General features: G+C 35.6%; 4 protein-coding genes across 4 annotated transcripts; all 4 read right to left on the reverse strand.

The window, feature by feature from the left end:
- Positions 1–1,162: 1,162 nt before the first annotated feature.
- Positions 1,163–8,800, reverse strand: MPK17 (MAP kinase 17). The gene is made up of 12 exons (XM_086652796.1): positions 8,653–8,800; positions 6,470–7,055; positions 4,970–5,378; positions 4,773–4,900; positions 4,554–4,613; positions 4,229–4,378; positions 3,924–4,079; positions 3,642–3,779; positions 3,441–3,514; positions 3,158–3,265; positions 1,598–1,787; positions 1,163–1,421 (listed from the first exon to the last, which is right to left on the reverse strand). Exons 3-12 carry the CDS (start codon positions 5,373–5,375, stop codon positions 1,353–1,355), a joined length of 1,479 nt encoding a protein of 492 aa, XP_086508922.1. The 5' UTR covers positions 5,376–5,378; positions 6,470–7,055; positions 8,653–8,800; the 3' UTR covers positions 1,163–1,352.
- A 1,533-nt stretch (positions 8,801–10,333) lies between these two features.
- LOC147566327 (ras-related protein RABA6b-like) lies at positions 10,334–14,960 on the reverse strand. Its single transcript, XM_086652798.1, has 2 exons — positions 13,607–14,960; positions 10,334–10,916 (listed from the first exon to the last, which is right to left on the reverse strand). The coding sequence occupies exons 1-2, from the start codon at positions 13,825–13,827 to the stop codon at positions 10,487–10,489; spliced, it is 651 nt and encodes a 216-aa protein (XP_086508924.1). The 5' UTR covers positions 13,828–14,960; the 3' UTR covers positions 10,334–10,486.
- Positions 14,961–15,095: 135 nt separating this feature from the next.
- Positions 15,096–15,587, reverse strand: LOC147566328 (polcalcin Syr v 3-like). The gene has a single exon (XM_086652799.1). It carries the CDS (start codon positions 15,505–15,507, stop codon positions 15,259–15,261), a length of 249 nt encoding a protein of 82 aa, XP_086508925.1. The 5' UTR covers positions 15,508–15,587; the 3' UTR covers positions 15,096–15,258.
- Positions 15,588–16,073: 486 nt separating this feature from the next.
- On the reverse strand, positions 16,074–20,516 carry LOC147566329 (putative fructokinase-6, chloroplastic). Its single transcript, XM_086652797.1, has 7 exons — positions 19,954–20,516; positions 18,870–19,081; positions 18,255–18,467; positions 17,478–17,675; positions 17,194–17,331; positions 16,822–16,938; positions 16,074–16,338 (listed from the first exon to the last, which is right to left on the reverse strand). Exons 1-7 carry the CDS (start codon positions 20,108–20,110, stop codon positions 16,201–16,203), a joined length of 1,173 nt encoding a protein of 390 aa, XP_086508923.1. The 5' UTR covers positions 20,111–20,516; the 3' UTR covers positions 16,074–16,200.
- Positions 20,517–21,937: the final 1,421 nt, after the last annotated feature.

Below are 21,937 nucleotides of genomic sequence, written 5' to 3' on the forward strand. Positions count from 1 at the left end.
CCTACTTTTTCCAAGTATACCCTTGTATTGGATTTTAGAGCTATTATTAGCTAATTATAATATTTCCTAGTAGAATAACCAAAATCTAGCTCATTCCCTAATAAAGTATCCCACTTTCCATAATGACTTAAAATCAACATTATTTAGGTATGAGATTAATTAAGAAAAAAAAACAAAACATAAAATACTGTCAACATTTGCTGCCAATTTTAAATTTTAAGATTATCACATTGTATTGTGTTTCTAATTTAGTGTTTCATTTTATTTTTAGTAGTTGGTAACTTACGGTAAGTGAAGTGAGAGAAATAATACCCTATCATAATTCCATGAATTCCAAAAAGGATATACTAAAATAATATGGGTAAAAATGGAAAAGCAAAAAAAAAGTTGTTTTTTTAAAGTGGGACTCTTAATTTGGGACGGAGAGAGTATTTTTTTTTTAAAAACAAAAATTAGCCGTTAGATCAGGATCACATCCACCGTTGGATGTGATCCAACATATAACCGTTGGGGCTGTTCGGCCCTTGTTCAGCCGGCCCCTAATAAGGGCCGGTTGTTAGTCCAATGAGACAGACCGGGGGGTTGGGCCCTTGATTTGAATTAAGGGCCTCAGCCCCCTCCCCCTTGGACTTGCTCTTAGACTCTAAAAATCATACGAAGAACCTTGAGGTCATCTCTATGAGACATGAGAGCCTATTTATTCATACTTCCATCTTATAATGTAAAGATTCAACTATTTAGGGTTTATGGGATTACATACAAGATTTGAGATTTGTAATTAACAGGCTAAGTGATGGGTATTGTGGTATGTAAATGGATATCAATGGTAGGAGTAATTCAGAGAGAGAGAAAGTGTTTTAAGGGTCGGAGAGACGGAGTTTTCATTGTAAAAGCAGGGGGGCAATTATTGCTCGAAGAGAAGGGAGGTTACGACCTGTAAATCGCTATGAAGCGAAGCCCTAAAACCATATCAGAAACTATGAAATGAATCATGAAACCAAGTTCAAAGTTAAAGAACCCTATTAATACTAGTTTGCATAATCGAGTTGCAAGATCTGCTTTGCAATTTGCATTCTGCAAAATCCAGGATTGCAAAACCAATTTGCAGAAAAACGAATTCGTAGGCACAACTTTTTGTTCATATCCTTCAAGTTTATCATTCGATTGTTGATAAAGTAACAAAATTTCATTAAACTTTCAAAAAATAAATACATAACAAATACAATTTTGTGGTAACACAACTTGCCGATGCTATCAAGTTGAAAAATGTACTAAGCTTCTTAGGTTCAAATACTAGTACATATTGAAGACTAAAAAAGAATTCGAAAGAGAATTATATCCACCTTAGAGACCTAGAGTTGAGCCAACTTCTGCGATAAGTTGTCAACCGAATCTTCACGTCTCTCGTCATTTTCTTCTTCCTGTGTCAAAAGAAAACAACAAACAAGTTTGTCATTTCTTAAATCATGTATACTGAAAAAATCAGATCATTTTAAAACTTTTACTAGAAGAACGTGCTTTAAGCTTTTCCGAATCCATGTTGATGGGTTACCCAAATTATGAGCAAACTAGAGAAGAATGAAAGGAGATTGTTTACCTTTGAATCTTTATTCCTATTTTTTACAACTACACACTGGGAAGCACTGATGCTTTCGCTTTTTAAGAGGCTACGAGTGCTGCTGTTTCCTTTATTAGGGCTTTGCATACGAGCATTAGAGGCTTCAGTTCCCTTCTCAATATTAACATCATAATCTCCTGTTTCCAACTTGTGCACTTGGACCCTCTCTCTGTATAGAGGAAAAGAACAAATTAACATTATACAAGCGCGACGATGTTTATATGAGCCAGGGCCGGCCCTGACTTTTCGGTGGTCCGAAGCGAGGTCTGAAAATGTGGCCCCTTCTATCAAATTGTAAATGTATTACATGAAAATCGTAAGTACCACAAAATATTTTCATCAAATTTATATAACAAAAATAGTTTTTTTAATAATTACAATCACTGGAATTTTGTTCTTCTTAAATTTTTCGATGCAAAGTCACTAATAATCGTCGAATGATCAAGACTGACAGCCACATACTTCTCAATAGATAATATAGCTAACCCGTTTAACTGTTCTTGCGACATAGTGGATCGAATATAAGACTTAATCAACTTCAACTTAGAAAAACTTCTTTCTGCATAGGCAACAACAATTGGTATGGTTAACATAATTCTATAAGAAACCCATGTGTTCGGGTAACAACCTTTCATATCTTTCAAAAAATCTAGTACTTTAATTGGTCTTTTGATCTCATTCGGTAAAAAATGCTTCAACAGTTTCAGTTCAGAAAATAAATCTAGTTCGTCTATGTCATATGACTCATTATGCTTGAAAAAGGTTTCAAAGCGACCACATGAATCTCTTAAATCACCATCATCTTGGGTAACTTTTTTAACTCAAATAGAAAACAAAATATTTCTTTGTACTTCTGAAACTAAACAACTTACAACGAAAAACAATAAACTTTGTTTCTAGAAATTGAATAAGCAGTCTGGTTTGGCACTTTGGCTTGAAGAAAGAAAGGGATATTGGGATTTCATGATTTGGATATTTAAAAAGCATTTTTGTTTCATAAGAAAAACAAACTGTTGGGACTCGCCATTCATTTAAAGATCATCAAATTTGGTGGCCCTTTTTACTTAACATTTGTTAAATGGAGTCCTTATAATTTTCTTATAGAGTTGGGCTTCTTATATATTTCTTAATGAAATTAATGTCTTGGTGGCCCCTAAAAACCGGTGGCCCGAAGCGACGCTTTGTTCGCTTTGGCCCAGGGCCACCCCTGATATGAGCCCCCAGAATGGCCTACACGGGCCTTCATCCGTTAACTAAATCAAAGAAGCACATTTTGTATAAGTGGAACCAGGAGTTTTCATAGAGGGTTGAGGGGTTTGTAGGAAGTTTGATAGGGCTACTCTAGTTAATGGGTTGATCATGATTAATTAGTTAAAGAAAAATGGAATGGGCCCGGCAAAGGGTCCTGTCAGGGAAACAAGCGGACTAAATGGGTGGTGTTGGGTTGTGTATGAGCTGACATGGCCCATTTTGAAGTCTATCGAAACATAATAGATCATTCCTAGTTCGACCCTAGAAGGTAACTGACAGATATATTACCTTGGCAAAGATGCGTGTTGTCTCTGAAGTGGTGGAGTGACTTTGTCACCACCTTTACCGTAGTGCTCCTCCAAATGGGCAAATTGTCGTCTAAATCGATCAACTCCGCTAAGTTGGCAAAAGAGATTGCATCAGGGTATGTGTCAGTTATAGCGACAAATCTTAGCACGAACACCTTATTTCATTCAGGGTTCGATACTCTGAGAACCTTAAATTAAAGAAAAATGCAAGAAGAGCCTTATCTACATAATGGTAAAGTGAGAATGATAATAAACTAGCCAACCTTGGGTACATGAAACTAGTTTGATCTGCACCATTAAGGTACTCTTGAAGCATTTGCGGATGATACTCCAATATCTGTTTTAATTGAAAATATTAAAAACCAGTTAGGTAATACAATAAAAAAAATGTAACGTATATATATATATATATATATATATATATATATATATATATATATATATATATATATCCTTCATTATACCTCTCGATAAATTAACTCTCTCACGTCGTCCTTTCCCAATTTTCTCCTTTCAAACTCAAATTCGAATTTTGATATGGCTTGTGTAGATGGTTCACGCTCCACATTTGCCAATCCACGAAAATATGGATCAGTTAGTGCCTATCAATATTAAGCAAGAGATATTTCAAGAAAAATGACAAACTTGTTTCAAAAGATTCAAAAGAAAATATTCATTATACGTCGATCGGGATCAGAACTTAAATATCAACTATAACGACCTTACTTGTCAAGGAAATATCTAACCTCCTCAGCAGATGGACGATCTTTTGGATCAAAAGCAAGCAATCTTTCGAGTAAATTGAGAGCTAGTGGATCAATGTTAGGGAACTTTTGAGAGAAACGAACTGGAGGTTTCTTCCACATTCCACTTAAATATCTTCTAGCCTTTTCATTTCGAATCTGCAGCCGTTGTGAAAGAGAAACGAAACAGAACCCTTGTTACTACTGACCCACGAGACAGAACTATCATTATCAACGAGCGAAATTGCCGAACAAATTTTACGTAACGTTTTGCAGCAAAACAGTAACAGTCAAAAGACAGGACTAACCCTAGCAATGGATTCGGCAGAAGGAGTACCAAGCAAATCAGTCATAAGATCTAACTGATGCACCACATTTTTTCCAGGGAACAGTGGCTTTCCTGTAAGCAGTTCAGCAAATATGCATCCTATGCTCCAAATATCAATTGCCGGAGTATACTACAAAACAAAAAGACTCAGAAACTTGATTCGTACATGAATCATCATCTATAATTGAAGCTAATAAATGAAGTAAAGTAATAAGCATATGCTGAATCAGAACTCGAAATTGAAGTACAGCCAAAAAAGCAAGAACCTTGAACCAACTAGACGTTAAAAAGACCAACACGCTTACTTTTGAGAAAAAAGAGCCACAAAGCTCGGGAGCTCGATACCATCTTGTGGCCACATAATCCTTCAAAAAGTAAAAGACGATAAGTTTCAATATCAACTGAGGACTTCAATAGATATACGATGAGAAAAAAAATGTAACGGCATAAAAAGCTATCTCTCTATATTGCGATTAACAAAAATGCAGTAAACTTTACTATGTAGCATGACTAGAGTAACATACAGTCCAGAAAATAGCCGATGGGGCATCATTAAATGATACACGAGCAAGCCCAAAGTCGCAAATCTTCAATTTGCAGTCAGCATTAGCAAGAATATTTTTCGGCTTTAAATCTCGATGGAACACATTGGCTGCAAGCATTTCAAGGTGAGGATACAAAAGCAGTAAATATCAAAGCAAAATTGATATGACATACTAACCTGAATGTATATATTTCAGAGATCGAAGAAGCTGATATAAGAAAAACTGGTAATGTTCAGGAGTAAGATCATCATTTGCCTTAATTACTTGGTGAAGATCAGATTCCATTAATTCAAAAACAACATAAATATCTCTAAATTCTCTTCGAGACGGAGGAAGCATTATGTGTTTTATTTCAACAACATCTGGATGTCTTAACAATCTAAGGAGTTTAATTTCTCTTAGAATTCTTGTAGCATCAGAAACATGCTCAAAAACATCATTTATCTTTTTGATTGCCACCTTCTCTCCAGTGTGGCTATCAACTGCAGATGCGACAACACCATAACTTCCTTTGCCGATGACCTCTATAATCTGGTACCTACTTGCCTCCCCATACTCGGTGAAAAATTCTGTCTCCCCCATGTTCTGAAAATATAATTACTTGTTAAGAACTCGCCTAGTTCATATCTAAGTGCTAAGACGAGCGAGTCAAAAATCACAATGATGGAATTCGAAATTCTTATAATTAATTTATAACTTAATTTTTGTATTTAAAAGTTCACTAGCGTAAAGCAAACAAGAGAGAACGGAAGTTGCAAATTAGACAGCAGCCGTGCTTGAAGAACCCTTGTTTCTTACTAGACTCAAGACATCCAAAAGAAGCACCTAACGGGTGATTCCTGTAATTGAATTTGTGCTCTTCAAAATATTGATTCGAGATAATTCCTTTTTAGTATATTTTACACTACAGCAACGATACCCATACAAAAATCAAAATGGCGATTACCATATCGTCTATCTAATTAGTTGAACACCGGTCAAAGATGTTCTTAACATATAGATAATCATCTAAGTGTCAAGTAAACTTTTCTCTTACTCAAATGTCTCAAAATATGCCTTCAATCTTTATAAAATGTATAACGTCAGGCGTTGGGGCGTTCAGGGATGTCCTTATGAGAATAGTCCCACAAGGGAGAAGGGTGATCTAATAAGTAAGAATATAATGTCGAAGTCCTCCCCACTCATAGCCAATTGGTTTTGAGTTGGATGACCACAACCTTAACAATCCTGACATACGTCAAGATCGAAGTTAAATACCTAGAGGTATGGTATCCAATCATAATATGGGAATACCACTCTACTTTAACTTCAGCTACCAAATCCATATGTGGAACATTTTAGACTTTGTTTGATGCCACATCTTTTGGCACAAGGATTCGGTAATCGAAATTGAGTTTGAGTAGCATTGATCGTGACCTAATTTCTCATAGGATCAGAGTTGAAAGTCCAACATTTCATCCTAAAATCCAAGGTATTCACTTTAAGAAATGAACAAATTAGTAATCATACAATGAGGCAAATGAATCAACCAAAGAATAGTAGTAATACATATGAAATCATTCTTTTCATTAAGGCCGAAGAAACAAAAAATCAAAATCAAACCCATTAAAGATGATCAAATTAGATACTAATAAAGATATGAATTTGAAGAAGCAATGCTTTTTTACTCAACCAACCTTTTTGTTTAAACTGAAGATCAAAGTGTTGGTATTGTCTGGCAATCTTCAAATTCCTAAATTGAGATTAAGAAAATCACATCATTCATATATGTCATCAATATAATGTGAATTTCTTTTTCTTCTTCTTCTTCTTCTTGTTGTTGGGTTAATTTTGTCTTCCTTGAGAGAAAAATGGAAATGGAAATAGTTGTTTAATTTGTGATTGTTGTAATAAAGAACGAAAGAAGTGGAGAAGAAGAAGGGGAGTGGTAGGGTTCTTCCCCAATGTGGAAGTCAGCACTTATAATCCCTAATTTTCCTCTCTCTTCTTTCTCTCTCTCTATAAAACAGGGGATCCATGGTTTGTAACGACGACTCCGTCTCCCGTACCAAATATAGTAATAACTAACCTCTACACTTTTTTTTTCAAGAAGGGTGCATCTCTAGGAGCCCCTCCTTTTTTACTCAGGTCCGCCTTCACTCTTGGAACTTCTCGTGGGATTCGAATCGACTTCAGTCCGTGTTGTTCAAACCTAAAATGGAACAAATCCGGTGTGAGTGCTCTCGAACTTACCTAGTTTGTGGAAAAGGGAGAAAAAAATACCTAAGGGTCCGTTTGATACGTGTGAAAATGTGAGTAAGAAAGTCGTTTTCTGTAGAAAAATCAGTTTTCCGCTGTTTGGTTGACCACTTTGGGTAAGAAAATCGATTTCCTAAGAGAAAAAGTGTGCAAATGGTCTAATTTTTTTCCCACCTTTTAGATGGGAAAGTTGATTTCTCACTCTCTCTCCCTCCTCCCATAACTCTACTCTCTCTCCCCGTAACTCTCTCTCTCTATTTCTCTCATACCGTAACTCTCTCTTTTCATCTCTGTCCAATTAATAAATAAAACTGAATTAATAAATAAGCTGAAATTCTAAAGGAACCTCTTAAATGCCTAACATTTATATATTGGTTAAAGGCTCAATTAATAAATAAAAGGAGTAATTAATAAACATTTTTCAAAAAGTTCTCTTTTTCTCATCTTCTTATCAAACACTTAAAATTTGACTTTGAAGTAAGAAATCCCTTTTCTTTCCGTTTGATACATAGGAAAACAGGTCGGGAAAATCGATTTTCGTACGAAAATCGATTTTCCACTGTTTGTTTGGGCAGTAATGATGGGAAAGTCGATTTTCGTAGTAAAATATGGTGGGAAAAAAGGCTAAAAAATTTTACCACCCAAAAGGTGGTAAAATCGTTTTCTCACCCACCTCAACTTTGCGCTCTCTCTCCTCCCCGTATCTCTCTATTCGCCCGAAACTCTCATTCACTCTCACTCTCTGACTCCATCTCTTTCTTCCTCAAGCAAGAAATCCAGATTTATGTCCTTCTTTGACCTTAATCTCACGGATCTTCGCAATTGATGATGGAAGCTTAGAGGTTAGAGATTTCTGAGATCCCTCTTTTACCTTATTCTCAAACTACATCAACAGTTGATGGAAAGGTTAGAGATTTTGATCCATTAACTCTCTCTCTTGACTCAGGAAAAAACGCCAAATTGGTTAAACCCTAGATGATGAAATTGATCTTCGTGATTGTTCTAGAATGATTAGTTATGTTAATGGTGATGGTAGTGTTAATTTTGAAGAATTTAAGAAGATGATGAAGAATTAACAACAATAACAACATTTCTTCTTCTTCTTCTTTTCCTTTTTGGTGTTGTTCTTGAATCTTCATCTTCTTCTCCCTTAAGCTTCATCTTTAATCTGTAGGTACTTTAGTTTTATGAAGAGTCAAAGCAATTAATGGATGATGAATGATACTGATGAACCATGAAATCTTTTCTTGTTATTATGTAAATAGATGGAAACATTTCTGTACTTCTTTTTCAAATTTGACTGATGAAGAACCTAAATTTTTAGGTTTTTTTTTTATAGCTTTGTTGAAGAAGCTAATGCTTTTAGGGTTTATCAATTTAATAGATACAGCCATGAAGGTGATAAAATGTGTCTTTGAAAATTTAATAGATGGAAACACTAATATCCCTCTCCACTTTTTTTTAGAACCCTGTCTCTCTCCCTCTCTGTTAATATGATTTGGGAGTTAGGGTGTTGGGGAAAACAATTATTTGGGCCATTTTGGGGGAAATACACGAAATTAAAGGGAGGTGGATTGAATTTTTAAAGGCACCCTAGATTTTCCCACAACCAATCAAACACTAGAATATGAATTTCACATGAGAAAGAAAGTCACTTTCTTTCCTATCAGAAAAGAGCCATTTTCTTTCTCATGTATCAAACGGACCCCTAATGGAAAAGAAAACAATTTTCTTACCTTTCTAAGTGCCCGATATTTGCACCTTCCCCCAAGTTCCTATCTGTTTAAAGTTGGGTTTATAACGTGACCCCCATACTTGGGATTGATGGGCCGTCTAACTGTTCTATCTAACAGTTGGCGAGTTCACACACTTAAACTTCCTAGACCGGCAGTTTGGACCAAAACCAACTAGACAAGTTTTACCCCATTCTTCTTTGAAAGCTACATTGGCACATACAAACTTTCAACATGAGAGGTCTGACTGGCAGGTTAAACAAAAACCAACTTTCCCAATCTATCTCTTACACAGTAGGTCATGTTAACAGAGCCGACCTAAATATTTTGAAGGCCCCAAGCCAAGTTAACAAGGATCTTGTTAGTAATTAAACAGAGACGTTACAAGTGGTCCTAGCTCAGCTGGTAGAGCCCACGACATTTAACCTGTGTGGCTGTGTCCGTGTGGTCATGGGTTTGATATACTTCAGCTTATTTGTCATATTGAGGGGTTATTAGTGTTCTTTAACTTTTTAAAGATTACAAGTCTAGAGTAATGTTTTTAGGTGGCTTTAAGATTTTTATTGTCATTTTTCTAAAACAAGAGTGATATAGCCGGAATGACTGATTGTTCACACACCTTAAATTCAAACTAGTTGGACTCAAGCAAGTGGAATTGAAACACTTGAAGGAAAGTAAATACCATCTTAGTTTATCTAATGTACCTCGGTTCCATTAGTTGACACAGTTAATTACTTTTGTGCTTCTCTTTGACATGAATTTATAATACATTTTGAAGATCGATGCAAGCAGATGGACATAGCTTGGTTGGTTGTCAGGCTGAACCTGAAAGGTCACTGTATTAAGGAAGATAGCTTGTAGCTCTAAATCTTTTGTTGTGAGTAGTTGTCTGGCTTTACGAGGACTTCAGTGAAGCTTACACCTTCGGCTTTACGACAATGAAGACGAAGGGGTAGCTTACCACTTGACCCTTCGAAGAAGAAAAGAACAAGGGAGACCGTGATTTCCGCCCGGTGGTGGTGTCGAGCGATGGTGGGAGGAGGAGGAGAAGAAGCAAGACATTATTTTTTGGTGGTGGAGTTGCCAATAGTTTGCCGGCTGGCCGACTGCCTGACGAGCAATGCTGGTTCACTAAGATAGAGAAGGCATATGCCAAACCTAACTTTGTAAGGAAGAGTAAAATGAATAAAAGACTCAATTGTTAAAGTTGACTGATGGAAATATACAAAAGGGAGCCAAAACGGAAGTTGGTCTTCTTTAGGAGGTCATTTTGGTGAGTTGGTCATCTTTAGGGCGGCAAAATGAAACTAACCCTTCATTTGTTTTAATCATAAGACATTTTCGTAGATTGTTTGAACGTAAGAACGTACCCTAGGGTGAATTATCTTCATCATTTTTTATACTGTATTTAAATTTCTGCAGTGCTGGCTTCAATTTAACCCCAAACCTATAACCGTGCAACCCTGGTGTTTGCTTAATAGCCAGCCGAGAAAATATAGTTCATTAGATTAGAGATTCGCAGTAAAACTGTGGTATATTTGTTGAAAAAAGAATGAATAATCTAACTCAATTCTCAAAGCAAAACCCTAATAAATATGCTTAAGAAGATGAATTCAACTAAAGGCCATGATGAAGCCATGAACGTAAAGAAGCCCATGAAAAGAGTGAGGATAATTTCATGAACAACTATTCGGAAACTCAGAGAATAATAACTAGATCAAATTAACAACATCTATTTTGTTTAATAGTAGCTGAAACTTCATCAATATTAACTATTGATTTCCCACCACTGATTTTTGTCGCTTCATTATTTTTCTTGTCTTCAAGACTCTTATGACTTGTAATCTCAAATATTTTCCTAACCATTTCTTGAAAAGCTTCTTCTACATTAAGATTCTGTAAAGCTGAAGTTTCCATGAAACAAAGTTCTTGTTCTTCGGCGAAGTTTCGTCCTTCTTGTTCTTCGACTTCTCTTTTATGAATCAAATCTGATTTATTACCGACGAGTACTACCACCATATCCAAGTCACAAAATCGTCGAAGCTCTTCTAACCATTTTGTTAGATTATTGAAAGTTGAGCGACGAGTTATGTCGTAAACTAGTATAGCACCAAGTGCTCCTCTGTAGTAAGAGCTTGTGATTGCTCTGAATCTGTCAAAAGAGTATTTGTCATGTCAAGTCAAAATTTACCAATAATATGTCCAAAGTAATGGACTCCAGAGTCATGATAGTAGACACCAGAAGTTCAACCCACCTAACAACACCACGAGCACCTATTGACCTTCCTTTACCGTATTCATTGCTAGTTTTAAAAAACGTCACGACTCAAAACCTTAATGGTCCTCGAGGTTTGCATTAGGATAATCTCACATAAGTTGTGGAAGGGGCATGAGGTGAGTTTATAAATATAGGCCTCTTGAGTGGGGCGAGAGAAGTCCAAAATCGCCCAACTAGTATCATAGCGACGCAGGTATTACAAGTGTTGGACGTATAAGTATTGAAGTCAATGTGTTAGAGGGAGTTGCTGGATAATCCCACATTAGTTATGGTAGGAGGTGAGTTTTTAAGCGTGGGAAACGTTGTACCTCTTGAGCTAGTTTTTTTGGAACGACACAGTTTAATCTTTAGCAACTCAGGAATAGAAGTACAGTTTAACCAACTACATTGATAGTGTTTGGAATGAACTAACATAGGTATATGTTTTCTAATTCAAATTTGAAGTGTACAACTGACAAAGGGTACAAAATTGGTAAAGTGTACAAAATTGGTAAGTGTACAAATTCAAAATGTCACTTCATCTAGAGTGTAATGATATTAGTAAGTTTAACAAGAATGAGATACAAATATTAGGTGGGTATACTTCATCGGTTGGGTTCGTTTTCACAAATTTGCAACTTTAATGATGGATCCAAACAAACCCTTACCAGCATTATAATGATTTCAACTTATCATCAATCACCTTTTTGTCTACTTTTTTTGTCTATTTGGTTTTTTGCTTTTATGACCTACCATTTTGGCATTTCCTTCTTCTTCTATGTGTCTACATAATTAGGTACTTTGATTTGAAAATATTAGGCTTGAAATATTTGAGCTAAACATGCTAGTTATAATGACTTGGAAACAATATGATTTAAAGTTACTGTTTTTTTTTTTTTTTTTTGTTGAAAGCAGATTTAAAGTTACTCGTTAACATGGTACCTATTGAGGAAGAGACCCAGATATATGAAGATCAGAAGATATATTCATATATTCAAGATATCTCTTATATTATATTCTTTCCGATGTCTTCCATATCTTGTATATTAGTAGTCACCATATCCAATATATCTTCCATATCTCAATATAACTCGATGATTTAAACTCTGTAACCCAACTCATATTTATAGAGTGATTCGGGTTATCTAGTTTCCTAACTAAACTTAGGAAAGAATACAATATAAGAGATATCTTGAATATATGAATATATCTTCTGATCTTCATATATCTTGGTCTCTTCTTTTATCGTAGGATCTCTTCATCTCGATCCGTCCCATATATTTTGTATCTTCCGATGTCTTCCATATCTTGTATATTAGTAGTCACCATATCCAATATATCTTCCATATCTCAATAGTACCAAAACTAAGTCGTCACGTGATAGGCTTAAAAAGTCACAGGTGCCCCACGTCACCCGAAAAAAAAAAAAAAACAGCCAACAACCCTTGATTAGAGTGGTAAGAGGTATAATCTTCCACTTTAGATGTCAAAAGTTCGAGACACACGCTGAACAATTATAAAAAAAAAAACACGTAGGCTAATCACCCCACACTGAAGGGGGCGTATGAATATATTGCCACATAGAAAAAAGATTATCTAGCAACCAAGAATATAACGTATACGTCATCTCCACTCATTGTGAATTGGTTTTGAGTTGGATGACCACATACTAAACATCTTGATTATATACAATTCATATACTAATAATCTACATGTTCTATAAAATCTACTTAATTACAAGTTAAAGTCTAATATGTCACAAGTTTGTTAGTTAGTATCATGTTATTTGTAAGTGTGTTAGGTATAACTTTTTTTTTTGTTGTTGAAGAGTGCTGGGTAACTCTGTACCTTCAACAGACCGGGACTCCGGCGAAGGGAAACCCCTTCGCCGGAGTTTAGAGAGAGAGAGAGAGAGTGAAATTTTTTTTTTTTTTTTAATGGTCGCCGGCCGGAAAATTTTCCGGCCGGCGACCAAATCGGAGAAGACAAAGAGGTGAGGTGGAGAGAGAGTGAGGTGAGGTGGAGATAGAGTGAGGTGAGGTGGAGATAGATTGAGGTGAGGTGGAGTGTTTTTTTTTATTTCCCCTTAAAATTTATTTCCCCGGAAAATCTCTAAAATTATACATATTCCCTTTAAAATTTTACACCCCGGAAACTATTTAGCTTTCCCCAAAGCGCTGGCCAATAGTAATTTTAGAATCAAAAAAATTGCGAGAATTAAAACGGGAAAACTTCGTGAAGAATATGTATCATAACTAATTGAATAACCATACTAATATTGAGTAACCTTGGTTTCAAAACGTTTGATTAATCAAACTCTTTGGGAAGAAGAGTCCAGATTAAAAAATTGTATGTTTGAGGTCCACAGATGATGTTTACGACCTAGTAAAAAGTTCAATTGTTTTATTATATAGATAAATCATGATTATTATAAGCATAATGATAGATAATTAGATAATATCATAAAAAGGAAAGAAAGGATAAATTTCTCAAATTTATTATGTTAATTAATTAAGAAATTAAATTAGTTTATATCATGTAATAAGAAGATTAATTAGGATAAGATGGATAATTAATATTATTACCTTTCTTGACCAGCAGTATCCCAAATTTGAGCTTTGATAAGTTTATCTCCAATTCTTATATTTCTGTAAGCAAATTCGACACCAATAGTTGGTTTGGAATCAAGTCTGAATTCATTTCTTGAAAATCTGGAGAGAAGATTTGATTTACCAACAGCTGAATCTCCTATTAGTACAGCTTTAAATAAATAATCACACTCATCATCATCAAAGGCTTTTGCCATATCTAACTTCTTGTTTTGTTAATATGGATGAAGAGATGAACGAGAAAGGTGAGAGAGAAACAAAGAAAGAAGAAGTGGGAAAAGTCATAATAGAAAAATGGGATTAAAACTTGAGGATATTGAAGTAAAACAAAAGGTATGATGTCATGATTATAATTTAAATTTCTTATATAAAATATTGTTTATTGGGTTGATTAAAAAAAAATCTACTCTTTAATTATTGGTGCATTGTTTTTCATCAGAATGTCCGATACAACTTGTCAAGGTCTAGATCGATCGATCATCTATGAGAGTCAGACCGTAGTTAAGAGAAACCCTCAAGAGTTCCTTCTCAGATAACTTGATTTTCTCTTCTCCTTCGACTGTCCATGCTCTTATATCTTTTGACACCGGTTATATGTTGATTAACTAAAGTTCTAGGAACTAGAAATTGTACAAGTTTAATAAAAAGACAAATTGGATAATATTTGGATAGAGCCCACAGACGTCGAAACCATTTTAAAATTGGCCATGTTGTTTCCTCTTTGTAGAATAATCTATGTTACTAAATTTCCCTAATTTCATTTCTTCGTGAAGAAAATCACTTGAGAGTTGAGACTAAAAACTAGTACTCTACAAGTATATCTGAATGTCTAAATTGTGCAAGTTTAAAGTTAAGTTGCACTTATCAGCTTCTAAGTCAAACTCCAGCTATGCAAAACCAACAAGACTACTCCGAATACACTGGAATAGAGAAGAAAATATCTTGCTCGTCCAACTCAGGCGTAGAGATTTCGTCTGCTTGATTGGTTGGGCATAGTATTACTATTGGTGTTCTCTTGTTTGAACCTCACTAATTTGTGTCTAAACAATCTACTTCATTTGATCAAATTCACAACACTAACTTTAGGTTATTTTGAACGAGGACCTCGGCCTAAGATGTACTCATGAACCACCACAATCAGTCGCACACATAAGTTAACTGTATTTATGAGATAAGAGACAAACATTTTGAATTCGAATCAATTTAGATTTGAGCTCAACATAAAATTGAAAAAACAAACAAAATTAGGGTGACTCGTACTCTACCATCAAGTCGATCTAGCCTAAAAATCTCAAAAGTGAATTGATCGAAAGAAAAAAAAAAAAAAAAAGTTACAGGTGACAATAACAAAAGCCCTACAATGGGTAATTTCCACACAAAACATAACATTTATTAAAATAAATCGTTAACACATAAATGCTTCAAAAAAAAGAATTTTACATCATTTTTTCACCGAAAGAGAGCCTTAAAAGTAACAACAAAAATCATTAAAAAAAGAACAAAACTTTGTACCCCCTATGCATTTTAGATGCCAAAGTACATTATGAAAAATCATTACATAAAACATATGCATATTTCATGCATGCATGTATGTATCATATAATGGGTTATGATGATGATGATGATGATCAGAATATCTTAGCAACATCCTTCATCAATCCAGGGTTAGCACGGTAAAATGCAGCAAATTCATCAAATGAGATATGACCATCACCATCAGTATCAATCTCAGCCATCATTCTCTGAATTTCATCTGGTGAAACTGATCCTAGGGTTTTTAAAACTTCACCTAATTCTGATGAAGATATCTTTCCATCACCATTAATGTCAAAACGCTTAAAGATCCTCTCAATTTCAGCTTTGTTTTCATCTCCCATCTTTGTGATTACTATATATTTGATTTTGGTTTTCTAAGGTTAATTTGTTTGTAGAAATCGCTGGTTTCTTTCTTTCTTGTGAGGATTTTAGAGTTAGTGAATATAAAGAGAAGTTTAAGGTTGTATTTAGGTTACCTAATTTCGCCATTAGAAGCGGATCTAATATAAAATTTGTGGTTGAGTGATGAGAACACTTTATTTGGGAGAAAATAAATAATGGAGGATATATCATTATTGATTCATACGTGTCAATAAACTATTCTTCAGTGCCTCTGAAGGCGCCCCATCCTTTTGTTCTGAGCAGTTAGCTCGTTCTTTCTTGGCACTCACTGGGGGCCAGTCTGACTCTGTGAGGGTTCTTGGACTGGACCTAATCCGTACAGTTCAAACCCAGTATAGATTAGGCCCAGTCCCAGCGCCCTCGGACTAACCCCAATATGTAGGGCGCGAAGAGAGAAAGAGGCCCACAAGTTTAGAACAAGTTCATTTAACTCCAATTTGAAGCATCACTTCTAGTTGAACAAGTTCATGTGATGTGACAAATTTCAAACAGGTTCAGACTTTAAGTTAGATCTAGTTAAATAATTGATCCATGAGAATGAAAACATAGATATTATAGCAAGAGCATCATTTTTGAGATCGATGGAGTTATTGACACCGTAACATTATGAAAATTAGAAGGACTAAAATGAGTTAGACGGATGCAAACTTAAGTAAAGTGTTCATCACAGTGTCTTTGGATGGCAAAGCTGGAATTGCACCTCTTTCTGTCACTGTAATTGCACCACATGCATTGGCAAACCTTAGAGCTTCTCTTAGTCGGTTCTCATCCTAAAACCAAAATCGGAAACAACATTAATTGTATAATATTATGAACAGACACTTCATAGAACTCCATGGTGATGGTGGAAGTTCGTTCATCTACATTATGATGTAACACACGTCTCTCTATACCAGGCATATTGCTCTTGATTCAGGCACTATCCAAGTATATAGCGTAGTTGTTCCATAAGGTAAAAATCGTTTCCTCTACACAGGCTTGGCTTCGCCCACCTAACAAATCTAGGCACCAAACCCGCCCAAAAGGCCTACCCAATATGACAGACAAGGTACATACTTATTATAAAAAGCAAGTGCGGAAGGACATCCTAAGCAATGTGGACTAAGTGCCTTGCACATGAAACTTTGTTTCATATCATATCACAACTTTACTAGTGGATCAAACAAAATGAGAATGGGATTCGTACAAGGTTCGGGGTCTCGGATAATAGGTTTCAAATTGATGTCTTTGGTATGAGTTAAGGAAATGAATACCTGAAGCAAGGTCGAATCAGTAGAAAGTTGGGACAAGATTCCAGCCACGAAAGCGTCTCCAGCACCCGTAGTGTCTACAGCTTCAACCTTGAACCCTCCGACCCTCCCATTGAAGTCCTGCAATATTACTGGCTCGGTCATCTCAAACAACTTATGCAGGTTACTACACAACACTCTTGTATTGAAAAATCTAACTTGACAATCAGAAACCATTGAGAAGAAAGATTTATTTTTCAAATGCAAACTGATTTTCTTTTGTAGATCGTAAAACCCAGTACACAGTTGACAGTTGATTTTGGTCGTTCATCCATTCAATATAGATGTATATTAAGCTTTTCATAGATGGTTGGAGGACAAAATTCAGAGCCTTACCTTGGAGTAATATCTGCAACCATCAGGACCTTCAGTCACAAGCAACAATTTAAGATTTGGATGGAAAAGTTTGCGAACAACAGCATCATCATACGGGTCTTCGCCTCGTGTCAGAAAGGAAATCTCTTCTTCACTTATCTGGTTATTAAAATTAGAGAGAAAAAAAGCGTACAATGATATTCATCTTCTTTTCCCAAACTACAATATCATTCTATACTAAAAAAGGACAATATCTTCGGCTAGTATTTGTATCACAAGCAAGCGAAGAAAAAGCATATGAATACCTTAATAACATCAGCAGTTTCCCATATGCTTAGGATTCCTTCTCTTGCACTCTCTGCAGACGGCCATAGAGGAAGTCTTAAATTTGGATCATATGACAAAAGAACACCAGCATCTTTTGCAGCTTTTGCTGCAGCTATGTGAGCTGATTTGCATGGTTCTGTAATAAGACTAATAGAACCATAATGAAATATTTTTGCCTGTAGGTTCAAGGAAAATGATAAGTTTTAGAGAGAAGATTAGTTATGGTAATAAGTTAAAAAAGATGCAGCTCCAGATACTTATGTCTCGTACAGCCTATACTTCGAGTCATGACTGTGTAAGAAGTATCGAAGGAATACCCTATCGTACTAATACTATGTTTCCTTCACTATTTCTACTGTCTGTTACACTCCTTACAGCCTACAATAACCGTAGGTTCCAAATGCGGTATCAGCATATATCTTAGCTATTTTTCTGTTACTAATTTGATCAGCTTCGACATACTTTTCTACCCGCTCACCAAAAGATTTATGCGAGCAGAGTCACATAATTGTATTATGAAGATAATGACCAGACTAAGCTTCAGTTTCTGTATCCATATGTTAACACTTTGTTGTAATTGTAGACATTATACCTAAACGATTATCAATATGGTCATTTTGATTTTAAATTAATGTTCATAGAAACCTATATGTTGGTCAATATCAAACTGATAGAAAAGATGTTAAATAATTATAAAAAGTAGAGGGAAGGCGGGTGATACCAATAACCAGCAGGACATGGGAATCCTGGAGTACCTTTGTAATGATATCATAGTCAAGCTCAGATTCCTCAAGAAGCATATCAGCACTAGGATTACGATAAAACATGAATTCACGTTCCCCATCAGCCCTCAATGTAACAAATGCTAAAGCAGTTCTTGCACCAGGATCGAAACGCAAACCCTTGTTGTTCACGTTATTTTCCTTCAGAATATCAGACAGCATATAGCCGAACTCGTCTTCACCAACCTGCGGGTGTCAGAAGGGAGGACATGAAAAAATAAGTAAAAAACAAGGAATGCAGAAGAAGTAGATTTCCACTATTAGTCTTAAACCAGGAATTGAACAACTCGAAACTAATTGTTTTTTGTAGTCTGAACTCTAAAATGATGATTGTGCATTTACGACTTCAGACTGGCCATGTTTCAGTGTCCATAAGAATGATGACCATGCAACGACTAGAGAATGGAGTCAAAGGACTCAAAAATCTCGCACGAAGTATTGTTACTCCTCAAGTTTATAGCTAAAATGGACCTTTTATGAATATTCATCGATTAAGCATGTACTCAGAAAATAAACCACGATATCTCACTAGATTCGGCAATAATGCAATAAGAAGTAAAAAAGAAAAGAAGGAACAAGAAATGATACCTTGCCGATAAAAGCCGATGAACCACCAAGACGAGCTATGCCAACAGCAACATTAGCAGGTGCACCTCCTGGAGCCTTTTTAAATGCAGGAGCATCAGCCAGCGAAAGTCCACTAATAGTTGGGACGAAATCAATTAACAATTCTCCAAAGCACACGACTAGAGGGGAATCATTTGTCCCTGGCGCACCATTTTCACCTGATATTGCTTTTACTACAATAAACAAACATGGTAAGAATATCGTCAAGTCCATCATTGAAGTACACAATTAAATGAGTAACAAATTCAAGGAACTGAAATGCAGCTTGAGTATGCAAGAATGAAAAATTCCATTACCTCCCATTTCTTGACGAAAGCTACAAACTCAAATTGGAACAAAAACCAGGATACTTGGTGCTCACGTTATCAATTTACAGAGTAAATAAACGATTCGTATTCAAACCTTTAGATATTTGAATGGTTAAACAATCAACATTCTTGTAATGTAATCGAATGGTTGCTTAACCTTAGCATGGGAGACAGATTTTACTTATTTAGCATCAAATTTACCTTCGAATCTTTCTTACATCAAATTTTACTAGGGCGAATTGATACCGATTGGACAAATGAGTTTATCAACATCAATCTATTCAATGTACTATCTATTTTGAGGACATAAAGGGGATCCTATCTCTGATTCTTTCACTCTGAATAAATCGACAAAACTGGTATCAGAAATGCTTACGAGGATTCACCATAAACTTATTTTGGGAGAAATCTACCTGACAAATTTGAAGTATGGATCATCACACTTGAATCTTACACATAAGTAAGAATATTACTGAATTTCTACAAACAAAGAATTTGAATAGCAAATTGATGATTAAAATCACAAACTAAGTTCAAGAACTTATCACAAATTTCCATACAAACAAACAAACTCAAGTTGCTTCAAACAATTCTGTGATCATCAATTGATCGCATAATACTTCAACCAAACTTAATTAGTAGAAGAATTAAAGTCGGAGATCGTATACTAGAGAGAGACAAGCTATAGTTCACCATTTTTAGTAAAGAAGTAAAATGAAGAGACAAAATCAAAATACCTTGAAATCTACGCCGACGATATAAACTAGGTTTTGATGACGAAGAACTAAAACTCTGCATATTCATAGCTTCTCTTCTCAAACTGAAACATTGATTCTTTGAAATTCTAGGGTTTGAAACAACTCCACTAAAGCAAAAAGCAGAGTGAAGAGCCATTTGAAACGATTCTTGTTTCTCTCAAGAATAAAGAAAACCCGATTACTTCTCTTGAAAGATCAGATCTCCACTATTTCAGTACAAATAACTTGTGACGTTAAAATCAATGCTTTTTTTTGGAAATCGATTATTTTAATAGATGAAGATTATAGACTTGAAGAATAACCGGTAATAATACGAATCGGTCTTCGACTCAGATGAATGAACCGGTAATAATACGAATCGGTTTTCGACTCAGATCAATGAGGTGAACTTAGATACCGTATTCCTTGTGGAGGAGTCATCTCATATTTTTCTGTCCATTTGATGATAAGACACGAATCTCTAGGAATATTTTACGGATGAAAACTATCGAGGATGATGTAATCCGTAGGAGGAGTTGAATGGTTTGGTATAGAATTCTCCTGATTTGGTGGACAATGGAGGTCCATAGATAAATAGAGGGAAAGTGGGGAAACGGTTGTTGTTAAAAATTATTATTACGGTTTAGTGTTATTTGTCGGTTAGTGACAGTTGTAAGTAGATTTTCTGTTGAAGGGGAAATGTTGATAGATAGGGTTTTAACTGTTGAACCCAGCTGGAACTCAAAAAGTGTTCAGCTCTTGTAGGACCTTTCTCAGTCTTTAGCTGTTGAGCATGGATTTACAATTATAAGAGCATCTCCAACATGGGGATTGAATTTCGAGTCCAGCCCCCACGTCCAACCTCAACCTACCCTTAATTATGGTCGGATGAACGTCCCAACAGATCGTTAGGAAAGTCCCCAACAGTCATGTTGCGGCAATTCAACGACTGGGATCTTATCTTATATTTTTTAACGTAATCTTTTTAGAAATTAATTACTTTAAACAAAAAGTCATACATGTTTCGGAAATAGTTCAAACACGTGTTTCGTACATATACAAAATCGCACACGTTTTTCGCACACTCACAAAAAGTCCACACACGCGTTTCTCACATGCACAAATTTTAGGCTTAAAGAGAGGTTGAGGTTGGAGCTGAATTTTTTGGGCTGAGCTGAGGCTGAAAATTTTGGATAAAAAAATGGTTTTTAGGGCCTAAGACACACACGTTTCCCACATGTATTTGTATGCCCATAACTTAAAGACCAGTTCTCCTCTAACTTCTTTATATTTGGATATTCAGAAGACTCAGATTTTAAAAATGTCTCTTAATGAGTTTTCGTTTTGGGCTCTTATCTTTAGATAAATGCTCACGAGACTCCTTTTCGTATTTTCTATTGACCGAGTACTAAGTTAAATTTTGATTTTTCAAAATCACCTCACTTTCAAGAGTTTATTTTCTTTTTCTAATCTATCCACTCTTTCTCCTTCCCACCTTCATTTTGCAAAGAGGGAAGGTTATTTTAGGGATCATTCTGCAAATGAGAGAACATTAAGATCAGACGACTCCGTTCACCTGCCTAAATATATTGACGGATTGTGTTCTTCTTGTTGGGAGCGCTTTGAGAAACCTCCTACAAGGTCTTGATAACCCCACTCTAACCGCGGGCGCTTAGCCCACCTTTTGGATTTTGGTAGGATAGCTGCGATCTTCATATAATTACCATCTAGCTTTTTTTTTTTAGGAAGGATCCGGATGGATCCAAGGGATGGCATCTCACCTGCCATTACAATTCTAATCTGACAACCATATTTGCAACCCACAAAATTTCAAAAGGAAGGTCACATTTCTTCTTGTTGGGAGCGCTTTGAGAAACCTCCTACAAGGTCTTGATAACCCCACTCTAACCGCGGGCGCTTAGCCCACCTTTTGGATTTTGGTAGGATAGCTGCGATCTTCATATAATTACCATCTAGCTTTTTT

Source organism: Eschscholzia californica, unplaced genomic scaffold, assembly GCF_041429995.1.
Source record: "Eschscholzia californica isolate CP2 unplaced genomic scaffold, dmEscCali1.0.p SCAF_1, whole genome shotgun sequence".
In the NCBI taxonomy this organism is placed as follows: domain Eukaryota; kingdom Viridiplantae; phylum Streptophyta; class Magnoliopsida; order Ranunculales; family Papaveraceae; genus Eschscholzia; species Eschscholzia californica.

Bases quoted from the DNA above. Each gene is read 5' to 3' on its own strand.
- LOC147566327 (XM_086652798.1), bottom strand. From the start codon at position 13,827: ATGGCAAAAGCCTTTGATGATGATGAGTGTGATTATTTATTTAAAGCT. The intron at 10,917-13,606 runs GTAATAATATTA...CTCTTTTGACAG, and splicing joins GATACTGCTGGTCAAGAAAG to ATTCAGAGCAATCACAAGCT.
- MPK17 (XM_086652796.1), bottom strand. From the start codon at position 5,375: ATGGGGGAGACAGAATTTTTCACCGAGTATGGGGAGGCAAGTAGGTAC. The intron at 4,614-4,772 runs GTATGTTACTCT...TACTTTTTGAAG, and splicing joins CATCGGCTATTTTCTGGACT to GATTATGTGGCCACAAGATG. The intron at 3,515-3,641 runs GTATAATGAAGG...CAATTAAAACAG, and splicing joins GAGAGTTAATTTATCGAGAG to ATATTGGAGTATCATCCGCA.
- LOC147566328 (XM_086652799.1), bottom strand. From the start codon at position 15,507: ATGGGAGATGAAAACAAAGCTGAAATTGAGAGGATCTTTAAGCGTTTT.
- LOC147566329 (XM_086652797.1), bottom strand. From the start codon at position 20,110: ATGGCTCTTCACTCTGCTTTTTGCTTTAGTGGAGTTGTTTCAAACCCT. The intron at 17,676-18,254 runs GTACTCCAGGAT...TTGAACCTACAG, and splicing joins ACTATGATATCATTACAAAG to GCAAAAATATTTCATTATGG. The intron at 16,939-17,193 runs GTAAGGCTCTGA...GTAATATTGCAG, and splicing joins GTTGCAGATATTACTCCAAG to GACTTCAATGGGAGGGTCGG.